At 37.9% G+C, this 12758-nt stretch overlaps 1 protein-coding gene across 1 annotated transcript; it reads left to right on the top strand.

Moving 5' to 3' along the window:
• Positions 1-7762: 7762 nt before the first annotated feature.
• Positions 7763-11477, top strand: LOC132702585 (la-related protein 6). Its single transcript, XM_060671333.1, has 2 exons — positions 7763-9612; positions 9985-11477. The coding sequence occupies exons 1-2, from the start codon at positions 8586-8588 to the stop codon at positions 10359-10361; spliced, it is 1404 nt and encodes a 467-aa protein (XP_060527316.1). The 5' UTR covers positions 7763-8585; the 3' UTR covers positions 10362-11477.
• Positions 11478-12758: the final 1281 nt, after the last annotated feature.

The raw sequence follows: 12758 nt of genomic DNA, 5'->3' as shown, positions 1-12758 counted from the left end.
GCCAAGTGAGATCTTGGCGAAACTTCTACAATTGGAGTTCAAAAAATCAGACACTGGTTACTCTGTGACATACAAAATTTGTATATTTCAATTTATCCATATTCAATTGTGATATCTGAAAATTGGCAACGTCTTTTACAAAAATGCAGACTGTATCCTTGTAAATATTTCAGAATAGTTTTAGGAAAAAAAGATCTTACGCATCTATGACTATTTAATGATTTAAAATTAAAATATTAATCGACTTACCTGGAAGATTAATATTAATTTTCCGAGCTTGTCCGTAGATACAATTACAGACTGTACTATCCATTCATCATGTTCTCGATCACGACGTTTAAAGCAAAAAACGAGATTTTTTCCGCTTTCTGTCTGCGCCGAACGCCGGCCGTTTTGAAACAAAATCGCCTAGGGGTATCACTGGGTAAAGGGTGGGTTTGTAATTGTATCTATGGACAAGCTCGGAAAATTAATATTAATCTTCCAGGTAAGTCGATTAATCTTTTAATTTTCCTTCGCTTGTCCTTGATACAATTACACACTGTAGATGTTCAGAGTGACAAGCGATTTTCCTGGAGCTACAGTATATTCTCGTAATTTATAACAATATAAATCAAAGTGATAACTAATTAAACGACACACAACGATGTGGTGTGGTTATATGTACCCAATAATATATATACAATAATCAATATATCTTTATAACCGATTATCCCTACAATGAATGAATCAATATTCATATGTTTCTTTCTACGTTCAGTACTTTTTTGCAAACGTTTCTCCGGGCTCGATTAAAGACCTGTTATAAAATTTAAAAAATGTATTGCAGGATGGTGCCCTGCCGGCTGTACGGCGTATTACTTCAAAATTGACACCTCGTCTTGAAGCAGCCGAAGTTGTTGCATGACGGGCGCATTGGCCGGAGAAGACTTTGGTATCAATACCACCTAACTTTAGAACCAGTTTTAGCCAACGACTTATGGTCTGTGAGGATGCAGGGTGAAATGGTTTTTTATGCGTTAGTATTTGATGCTCATAATTTTTGCGATGGCTCGAAGTTTTCTCTAAATAGATGTCTATGTTGTGAGCTACGCATAGTTCTGACATTTCGTGAAGGTAAGCGAATATCAGAAGCGAGTTGGTTTTATTTGTAGCTGATGTTTTGATCTTGTCTGTAATTCGAATTTCTATTTTCCCGTCCACTTTTAGTATATTCCCCACTTTTATTGCCGTTAGGGTTTGTACTCTACTTGCTGATGTGATTGCCAGTAAAAAGACTAGTTTGTACGTTAACTGTTCTAAAGTTAGAGAATCTAATGGATACCAAGTTTTTAGAACAGCCAGCAACGAATCCGGATTCCACGTAACAGCATATTTAGGCCCTGGAGGCCTTATATTAGTAACGCCTTTTAAAAATCGGTTAATGGTTTTTGGATCTTCCCCATTGGGAGAAAATATTAAATTCATGGCCGATCTGTAGGAGTTGATAACAGAATAAGATGCCTCGCTATCCAATACATATTTCAAAAACTCTAGATAGTTAGGGCAGCGGGTCTGTGTGTTTTTGATGACAGAAGGTCCAATATTTTTTGAAGCAACTTGAGTACTGCTTGAGGGTGCTTTCTGCTAGCGACTGGACCATAGTTGATATTGCCGTCTCTGGTATACCTTTCTTCAATAGAGAGCGCCGAATAATTTCCCTGTCACCAGGGAAAGTTTCCCAGCTAGTGGGTGTCTGGTCCTGAAGGGAGATAGCATAAGATTGAAATTAGGTTCGAAAAAGATAGGCTTCTCTGACAAAAGCCTTTTAAAAATGGGGTACCAGGGTTGTGAAGGCCAATTTGGTACAACTACAATACCAAGCGCTTTTTCTTGAATAAGTTTGTCCAGCACTTAAGTAACGCAAGAGAAAAGTGGGAAGGCGTACAAATAATATTTGTTCCACGGAATGGTGAAAACGTCTACTGCCAAAGAATCTGGATCGGGAAGCCAGGAAATGTATCTTTTGCAGTTATTGTTTATTCGTGAAGCAAATAGGTCTATTTCGGGTATCCCGAATTTTTTAGTAATTTTTTTGAAAGGATATTTATTTAGTTCGTATTCGGCATCGATTGATAATGATCTGGACTCTTTGTCGGCTTTAATATTTTCTTTTGACCTAATGCAGATCGCAAACACCGTTAAGTTTTTGTGTTCGCACCATTCCCAAAGTTGTTTTGCTATATCATTTAAGTGTTGAAATTTTATGTTGCCTCCCCGATTGATACAAAATATTGTCGTGCGATTTTCGATTCTAAGTAAAATGCGAATATTATTTCCATTTTTCGTCAATGATTTTAAGGCGTACTCGGCTGCTTTTATTTCCAAAAAGTTGATGTGCATTAGCGTTTCTCTTCGATCCCAGAACCCATGAAAAGTCCTACCTGCACAGCAGGCACCCCAGCCAGGCGCCGACGCATTTAAGAAAATTTCTAGAGCGAATTCTTGAGGCTTTATGTTCTGACCCTTTACTATATTCTTTTCCCACCAATAGAGAACGTTTATTAGTTTATTAGGGATCCTCATTTTGAGATTATAATTTTGAAATTTGTTATGAATTATTGATTGTTTGATTCTTTTCAAGTCTTTCAAATGAGCGAAGCCATATTTGGTAGCAGGACATGAAGCTACTAATTTCCCAAGTAATTGTGCAGTGCTTTTTGTTCTTGAATTGGTTAATTTCTTGCAATATTTTGAGAATTTTTTGTCTTGGTAATGTGATTTAAATATTTAAGGAGTTTAATGAGAAACCCAGGAAGGTTATAAATTGTTGTGGTTCTAAAACACTTTTGTTTTTGTTTATTATAAATCCCAATTTATTTAGTAAATCCGTTGTGAACTTAAACTTTTTTGGCATTCAGATTTGTTCCATAATCCATAATCAGAATATCGTCTAGGTAAGCAACCAAGAGGCTGTTTGATTTTCTAAGAAAAGCAATTGACTGTCTTAAATAGTTTGGTAAAAATGAAAGGAGAACCCTGAAATTTGAACCTTAGCTATTTCCTATGCTCCTTACGAATTCATAATAGCTAAGGCAAGTTTCAAGGTCAATTTTAGCTAAAAATATGTCTGACTTAAGGAGTTTTAGAGCTGTTCTATGGTCCTCAACTTTGAAGTGTGGCACGATTAACCAGTTATTGACTTTTTTTAAGTTCAAAATGAATCTATTTTCCTAGAAAATTCCTTAGAAAATATGGCGATAAAAATTGTTTTTCTTTTGGTCGGCATGTCGAGGTGACTCCACTGTTTAACAAATTTTTAATAGCTGCAAGGTAATCATTGTATCGCCCTGTAGGGATATTGACATTAGGTGTACACATTTGTTTTGGCTTTCTGTGAAAGGGTAGATGTATCCCTTTGACCCAGTTCAGAACAATTTTGTCACTAGTTATCGCTTCCCACGCATCTACAAACTTCCTTAACCGGCCTGCCTATTTGATTACCTTGTTCGAGCAATTTATTTCCGTTGGTGATAATAGTAATAGTGTTTCTTGTAATCCAGCTGCTTCCTTCTTCTCATTGATGGTCCCTCCTCCCTCCTCCCAAGATTTAACACCTGTCAAGTGATTTATTCTCAGATTGGTTTGGAAATTCATCATGAGTAGACTCACGCCTGAACAACACTTGCAAATGGGCCCAAAACGAGATTGCCGTTGTTTCCGATTTTCATAAGCGAATTTTGTTTAGCGATGAAGCGCACTTCTGGTTGAATGGCTACTTCAACAAACAAAACTGCCGCATTTGAAGCGAAGCTAATCCTGGTTATAAGTCATTGATAAATATGTGTTGAGACGTTTCTTTTAATTAACAAAATTCTAAACTCATCTCTAGAAAAACAAAAGTAAAATTATATAAATCATTAATTCGGCCAGTAGTTACATATGATAGTGAAGCTAGGCGATAAATCAAAGAGAAATAAATAAATTGTTGGTGTGGGAACGTAAAATAATACGAAGTATATAAGGATATAGAGGATTTATATGGAAGGGAAAATATTGTAAGCTGTATAAAATCTAACCGCCTAAGATGGGCAGGACATATAATAAGAAGCGCAGACAATTGCCTCATTAACAACGTGTTTTAGGAAAGGTCACACAGAAAAAGGTCAATAGGATGCCCCCATAAAAGGTGGAAGGATGCAGTTTCTGAAGACCTTAATAAAATAGGGATAAGGGAAAAGTTTCTTTTAGTGTCTCTTCTTTATTTTCAAATAGCGATTAGCAAACGTATTCGTCGTGGTCTTTTAATTTTAAATTTAATTTGAGTGACTTACGTTTCTACAAATGCTTCATCGAACAGTCTATACCGACCATGACACCTCAAGTGCTTTAGCAAGCTACAAAATCTTCTAAAGCTAAATAATATTATACCTTCTTTAATTTATTGTGCACAATGTAGAAACCTAAACAGCAACTCTGTAAGGATGCCACAAGATACTTATCATTTTGAAGGATGCAAAGTGAGTGTTATACGAACGTATATTGCATATATTGAGGATGTCACAGACGTAGTTTTAATTTAATCTATTTTTTGTGTATTACTAATATTTTTACACGGAAATGGAATTTTCTGAAGATTTTATGAAAGTCATATTTTTTCTTTTTTCTATCTATTCGATTTCAAGTGCAAGAACATCTAAAATTTGGTCGGAGGTCACAAAATACGATGGACGAGTAAAAACCTGAAATGTTGGTTACTTATGTAAGCGAATATGAGCTACCTATGTAAAATATTTGTGGTCATGCGGTGTTGCTAGATATACCCGTAACTGGTGTTGGAGCTGGAATAAGGCCGATATTGTTTGTTTATTTCTTATAGCTGTTCGATGTTCCCCGAACCTGGCTGAAATCCTTATATTGATCTGCCCCACGTACGTCAAGCTACACGATCCTCAAGCCACGCTATATACTCCTTGGTTTTCCAAAATAATTTTTTGTTTTGGGTTTCTTAATATTTGCTCCAAATAGTATAATCAGGTTTGTATGCCATAAATATCTTGCGTTTTGATAATATGCGGGCGATTCTGTCAGTAACCCCTGCGATGTATGCAGAACAGCAGCTATCGATCGTCGTTGGGCCTCGTCATGCACTCTCTGTTGGTATCCGTTTTGTCGAAGACAGGTACTAATATTCTGCAGGTTATCATCTCTGTTCTCCTCGTTTGTGAGCCTGAATGACCAAGCAATTAATAATGCAATTAATTTCTCTCGTTTCTAGTATTGGGTATATGGATTTTCCTTATACACCCACAAGTTACTATATGCGAGGTAAAAGCACTTTTGCACAAAGTTTAGCAATTTAACGCTAAAATGTTTCGTTTATTGCGGGCCATTTTCAAAATATATTTTTTTATGCAAGTCTCACATTCAAATGTAACTTATGTACTATGCTTCTGCTAGCACTCATTTTTGTCACAGGCCACTTTTTGGCACGCTCTGAGTTGATTTTTTCTAAATTTATATTGGCGCCGGGTCGCGGAAAAGGTTACAAAGGGTCTGGTTTATTGTATTAAAATTTCAAAATCAACCTGTAACAAAAAAAACTGCGAATTTTTTGGTGATAGTGTTTCATTTAATTATTTTAACAATACAACAGTAGCAATGTTATATGCAATAGCATTGTGAATTTGGACAGTCATTTAAAAAGTAATAAAACTATAGCAGACTCTCTAGGAAATGATAATTGAATATTTGTCATCAAAGGTTGAAATTTAAGATTCTCTAAAAAACTATGGTTGCGTCAACTAATAAATTTGGTATCTACGCCCTCATCTACTATACAAGTAAACTACACAGAATACTCCATTGTGTAGCGTATATAAAACGATCAAAGTTTTAGATATCCCAATATTTTCAAAGAAGCTGCTACCCCCACGACGTATTTCTTTAAAGCGTCGCTGTTCCAAACCAGAGAACGAATACATACAGAACCGACAAAGTGGGGCCGATTTTTTGTGCGCATGTGCTAGGTTATTGTGGATTTCTGTCAACTGCTGACCGATATGTTCTGCTAGCTGATGCCTTGAAATAATTTGTTAAAGTTATTCGCTGAATGTAATTTGGTTTTTGTTATATTTTGTGTAGAAAAGTTTTTAAATATATAGGCCCATCAGTATCTTGGGTTGTATTCCTAAAGTATTCGAAAGTTTAGTCTGCGACTATTTATCTGCTGGCCTGAAAGGTTACTTCATCGACCAACAATTTGGATTTCTCCCCCATCGCTCCACTGAGCTAAACTTGCTTACATTCACAGATTTTCTGCTGGAATCATTGGAGGAGGGATCTGACTTTCATGCCATTTACATAGACTTTTCAAAGGCTTTTGATGGAGTAAATCATCAAATCTTAATAAAAAAAAAAACGAAACATTGGAATCCAGGGAAAACTTTTGGAATGATTATCATTGCACCTTACTGAAAGAGTGCAGATTGTGCGTGTCCAGAACTTCCAATCCACTGAAATTAAAGTGCCTTGTGGTGTTCCACAAGGATCGCACCTGGGACTACTACTCTTCAACCTCATGGTTTCATCACGCATTTTTCCCATTATTTCCTGACGACTTCAAATTCTATAGCAGAGTCTATTATGCTGATGACTGTTTAAAACTAAAGTCGGATTTAGATTACCTATCGTTATGGAGCGATTTGAATGGAATAAATACCAACTAATGAACTTCTACCGAAGCAGAAATCCCATACATTTTACGTATACCATAAAAGGGTCACCGTTATTGCAGGCCTCCATAATAAAGGATCTTGGAGTGTTACTCGATATTAAGTTGACTTACACACCATATTTCATTTATTATGTCTAAATCACTTCAGATTTTGGGCTTTATTAAGCGTTATACAGTGGACTTGCAGAGTGTTCCGTCTCTCAGATTACTGTTCTGCTCCCTTGTGCATCCAGACCTGGATTATTGTTCCTATGTGTGGTCACCTTCGTATAACGTCCACATGCAGGTCATAGAAAGAGTGCAGCATAGGTTCCTGCGGTATATAGCATTTAAGGAGTACCAAGGACTTGAGGACGTTGATTACTCGGAATTGGAAAACTCTCTCCAACTTACAACTCTTCAGATTCGTCGCATGCAGAGAGATCTCACCATTTTTTATAATCTACTGCATTCAAATTCCCATGGACCTTCGCGTTCCCCCCCGCCAGACCAGAATAAACCACTCCTTCCAGTTGGAGTTCCATCGTAGTAACTATGGACAGAGTTCTTTTCTTACTAGATCAGTTGCACTAGCGAATCGCTTTTCGGACTAACTTGACTGCTTCCCGAGTGCAAGAATATTTAAGAAAGAACTTAAAGACTGTCAGTAAAACTATTCCGCTTTTCTTCGCAATAGTATTGTATAACATTGTGTTGGTGCCTCGCTACTCTTATGTCCTTACTGTTGTGTCGACTAACTATACTAATATTAATATTCTATCTATGTATCTATTTCATTCTGTTTTAATTTTGTTTTGTTTTATTTTATTTTGTTGTTTACTATTTTGTTTATGTGAATCCAATATAAAATAGATATTGAGCGGTTGGCCCGTTGATAAATAAATAAATGAATAAATATGCCTGGATGTCATTCGAAAACTGCTGGAGATGTACCTTTCCTTTCTCGAATGATGTGAATCGGTATTAATCGAATCACTTATTAATTATATTGTTAGTTTGTTTAATCTTTCCATCCAAAAAAGAAATAACGATTTATGTTCCAACAAAGCTAGTATATATCTATATATATTGTGATATATCTTGTGAACTTTCTGCAGAACAGACTTGTTCACAAAAAGCGCTGAAGAACTTCGTAACTATAAACGGTGCAAGCACCAGAGGCCTCAAGAAAAGGTTTATGGCCTAATGCTTCGCCAACCTTATTTCTAAATGCTCTCGAAAGAGTTTGTGACTAAAACAAGTTTAAGGCAAGAAAATTTGTAGTATTTCTAACTTAGAATAGACATCCCATAGAATATTTCTAGGTTAATTTTATTTAAAACCCTAAAGAAAGCGTCGAAGAGCATAAAAATCTTGTCAGGTTGGTATCATTTATTTGGCACGAGCGGGTACAGTTTTGCAAAATACGAATACATCCTTTGATATGACCGTCAGAATTGACGAACATCAAATTCAAGCCGTGCGGTATGTAATCCGATTGTTGAAAAAAAAATTGTGTGCAAGATATGCAATACGTAAACACGCCCTACCCGTCGCTGGGTTTCGCGAACGAATGTCAACTTCCCGCTACATAGCGACCTCTGGGAGGTCGCCGCCGCGACGACACCGTCGCCGTAGAGGTGGCATCGACCCCAAACCGCGTATATAAACCAGTCCGTGAGCCGACCGCTTCCAGTACGCTAAAGCTAGGTCATCAAACGACGCTTTGTGGCAGTAGCGAAAACCACTGTACCACGCGTGACCCACTTTTTCGTGAATAGTTTGAGTGCACCGACCTTAAATTTAGTGCCTTATACGAAGAAGACTGAACTGAACGTACATTCTCTCTCAAAGTGATACATACGCCTGTGATATATATTAGTTTTTAAAAATGCCGGCACCTGCGGAAGAGCCGACTAGGGAGCCGGTCGAGGATGTTATCGAGACGGATCAGTTAGGTGATTTGGTGCCTTCGGCCAAAGTTTTGGAGACCCGCGATAGCATCTCGTCGATTGATAGCGACGTTAGCCTGTCGTACGACCGCAAAGCGAGTTTGACCGATAACCCTCGCGAAAACGAAGGTGCCCACATGGCGGACCTCTCCGACAGCGCTTCCGATGCCGGCGGAAAGGATTCCGGATGCGAAGTGACCCCGGAAATCACGGAACCTCCGTTCACGCCGCCCTCCGACGAGCTGGCCGACAAAATCGTCCAGCAGGTAGAGTTTTACTTTTCCGACGCCAACATCACCAAGGACGCGTTCCTCTTGAAACATGTCAAGCGCAACAAGGAAGGGTACGTCTCCTTAAAGCTCATTTCGAGTTTTAAAAGAGTGAAGCACTTGACGAAGGATTGGAGAGTGGTTGCGCACGCTTTGGCGCGGTCCGAGAAGCTCGAAATAAACGAGCTGGGCACCAAGCTGCGCAGGTTGGACCCCCTGCCCAAATACGACGAAACGACCCCATCGAGAACGGTGGTGGCGGTTTATATGCCGATTGATAAGCCCACTATTGAAAGCGTAGCTGAATTGTTTAGGTCTTGTGGCGAAATAGCGCTGATACGGATTCTGAGGCCAGGAAATCCGGTTCCCGCGGACGTGAGGCAATTTATCAACAAGAACCCCTCGTTGGCGGGGGTAGTGTGCGCCCTAGTCGAATTCGTCACGTCAGAATCGGCGAGGAGCGCGTTGGAGCTCCAAAATTCGCTAGGGGAACCAATGAAGGTGTACGAATTGAACCATATGCCTCACCCCGAGAGAAAAAAGAAAAACAACAGCAAAAAACCCCCGGCGGTAAACAACAATAACAACGTCATCAGCAAAAATAACCACAATAAGGCATCCGTTTGGGAGTCGGACTACATATCGTTGTGCGCGAGCGGGTCGGATGCCGAAGATTTGAGAAAATTCGATCCGAGAGGTAAGAGAGTTGTTTTAACTACCTTTGTTCCGATGGAAAATTCGCCGTTTACGACATATTTATTTCCGTCTACTTGCCAAAATCCCTTTTATCACTTTAAAAGTACATATTTTCAAATTTTCTGTTATCGAAAGTTTACTTAGGAATTACGCAACACATTATATTGTATGTTTGGCGGTCGATTAATGGATCAGCATATAATGGACGACTATTAAGATTGCTTTTTCTCGAACTATTGTTAACTTTAATCGCACAAATTTCTATTGAAAACAATCATTTCGAATTTTCCACCGTACTTTTATTTTTTCTATTATCTATGGCCCAGCAACACAGGCAATTCGTTTATTAATCACCCAATTATCTCGTTTTTAGGTAAAGTACGTCGCGGCTCGTCGGCCAATTTCCCATCCCGTTATATAGAACCGGCGGCGTGGTTGCAACGCAGACTGTCGGCTTCCAGCACCGAGGCGAACTTCCTGTACATGCCAAGGCGCCTATCGTACGGCAGTCGGGACTCAAGCGATTCCAGCCTGTTTATCCCGCGCAGGATGAGCGCGTGCAGCGTTTCAAGCGGCGACAGCTGCTACAATCGGAGGTTGTCTTCGGCGAGTTCCGAGGGTGGCAACGCCCGATCCAGGAGCAACAGCACGTTCCAAGCCGGCGAAAACGTGCTAAGGATGCCGAAAGGGCCGGACGGCAGCCGAGGATTTTGTAGGCAGAGCCCTTCATTACCGACCGTCATACAGTAAGGAAGTTTCGACGCTTCGTAACAAAAAATAAGAAATGATTTGTGGTGCGTGGCTGTATTAGTTATTTTGACAATTAATAAGACAAGGGGCGATGCGAAATGTGTGCTGAGCGCTCGGCATTCGGAAGTAGGTAGGTCTACCTCGCGCGTGCAATAAGCGGGCATAATAACATCAAAAATCGGTCAACGGCAAAAAATTACGTCATTAGTTGACGCTTCAATTTCGGTGGACGAGGAATGATCCAATAATCGGAACGATTGCGTAAGGTAGCCAATAAAATCGAAAGATTCTTATCAAGCTGTCTTCGAAATGCCAGATTGATCGGTGATTCACGTAGGCACCCTCGTTTTAAACGGCCGCCGTTGAAATCCTTGAAACCGCGCGCGCGGTTCAATGAATTTAGCGGAGCAAGTGTTGACCCAAAAAATCGAGTGTCACGGCTGTCTTGATTTCAGCCTGCCAAAGAAAAAAGGCGCGGTTAAATTTTTTCGCGGCGGTTTTTTTTCGGGTCACTGTGGCGCCCTTCCTTTTTTCCTTATAAATATTTATTGTACTTATAAGTCTGGTTTTATTTGCTATAATACTGGAGCACTGACTTTATTGCGTCCCAGATTTCAACGATATGCTTTCACCTCGCGGTTCGAATTAGAGGGGTGGCGATTATGGAGGATAGAAAAAATTAGAAATTTGTAGAAAAGAAATTGCAGAGTGGTTATTTTAAATTCGTACTGTTTCGGTATGTGAAAATGTATATTTTTTAACTTTCCGCGGGGTTGCGCAATGGAAGGCAACGGCGATGTCGTTTGGTCGGAATGACTGCGTCAAAAAAAGAGGCAAATTACGAAGCGGCCCATATCTTATGTGTCGGGCAGACTTTCTTTTCTATCACTCGACGTAACGATTCGTAACGCAAGCTTTCCAATCTGTTTTAAATTTACCCACATTTCTTCCAAGTTTGCGCGTTTCTGTTTCGTTTTAGAAGCGGAATTCGTAAAAGTATTATCGCGTTATTTTTAGAAACCATTACTTTAAGGTTATAAATTAACTGTATAAATATATATGTGATTTTGTTGATAAATTTGTTAAAATATAGTAATGTAGGGATGCTTAGTTAAGTCTACTGTTAATTATATATATATATATATATATATATATATATATATATATATATATATATATATATATATATATATATATATATATATAGTTGGTATTTATTACTCTTATTTATTTTAGTTTCTACTTATGTAAATATATTTTGCGAAAGTTTGCCCGATTTTTCTGTTATTTAATCCCACCTACTTCAAAAAAAGCAAAATTATTTCGTTAAACTATAATCAAAAGAAAACATGCGGTTCTGGTATATTCCGAGTAGATTTGAAAATATTTGAAATGCATTTTTAATTCCAAAATTTCAAGTTTTTCTTGGAAATAAAAATGCGTTTTATTAATTTTGAAAAAAAAAGATATTTCAATATGTGCAAAACTCTAAATCTCTACAAAGTCTACTTAGAGAATTTTATAGAAATTATAAAAAGTTAAAAGGTATATAGAAGTCTATTAAAAAATTGATTTTTTTAATGGGGTATTATATCATTTACTGTCGCAAAAAAACGCACATCTATACTGCAAGCTGTCGAATTGATTAAATGTCAGCGATCCTGTTGGTTTTTGAAAACGTGATTTCAAATGAGCACGCATGCGCATATTAAGCGTCCCATTGCAATGTTTTCTCCGTATATAAACGTTTGGTCAAAAGCTAACCATTAGGGGAATATCGTGCTATAAATATGGGGTTGAAAAATAATAAATATCGCGCTACAAATGTGATGGAAAAATAATGTTTTTATTTTCTATCTTGAAAACAAAAATAAAACAATTAAATGTTATGGGTGAATGGCATTGAATTAGACTCCGCGTAACATTCTTCTTAATTAAATAACTTTCTCTCCTGCAATTTTTTCATAAAAGTTACAGTTTCCAGTTAAAAAAAATATAAAGCATTGCATATAAAAAATATTCTTTAAAATAATTTAGCTGGTTGCTGTCAAACTACTATCAAACTGCTGAAACTAATTCCTAAGCTATTCCTGCGTAAACTGTAAATAAATTCCTTCTCTAAAACACATCAAGTAAGCAGGGTATATAAGGGGTAACAAAAATACAATTATTATAGTAAGTCTTGAAAATGTCTGCCTTGCGTATTATGCCTGGATAAATTTTTATAACTTTACACATTGATATTCTTTAGCGGCAAACTGATATTGAAGACTACATTAAGTAATTGAAAAGAGAATTTTTGAACAAAAAAAAAACCTTTGCATGCGGATGATGCATAGGTATTTGTCCTTCAATAATATTTTGCAAAGCAATTTCTAAATTCGCGGTGTCGGCCGT

This window comes from Cylas formicarius, unplaced genomic scaffold, assembly GCF_029955315.1.
Source record: "Cylas formicarius isolate icCylForm1 unplaced genomic scaffold, icCylForm1.1 PGA_scaffold_10__41_contigs__length_53128322, whole genome shotgun sequence".
Lineage (NCBI taxonomy): Eukaryota > Metazoa > Arthropoda > Insecta > Coleoptera > Brentidae > Cylas > Cylas formicarius.
Note: the sequence above shows the minus strand (reverse complement) of the source record. Positions and strands in the feature narration are given on the sequence as shown.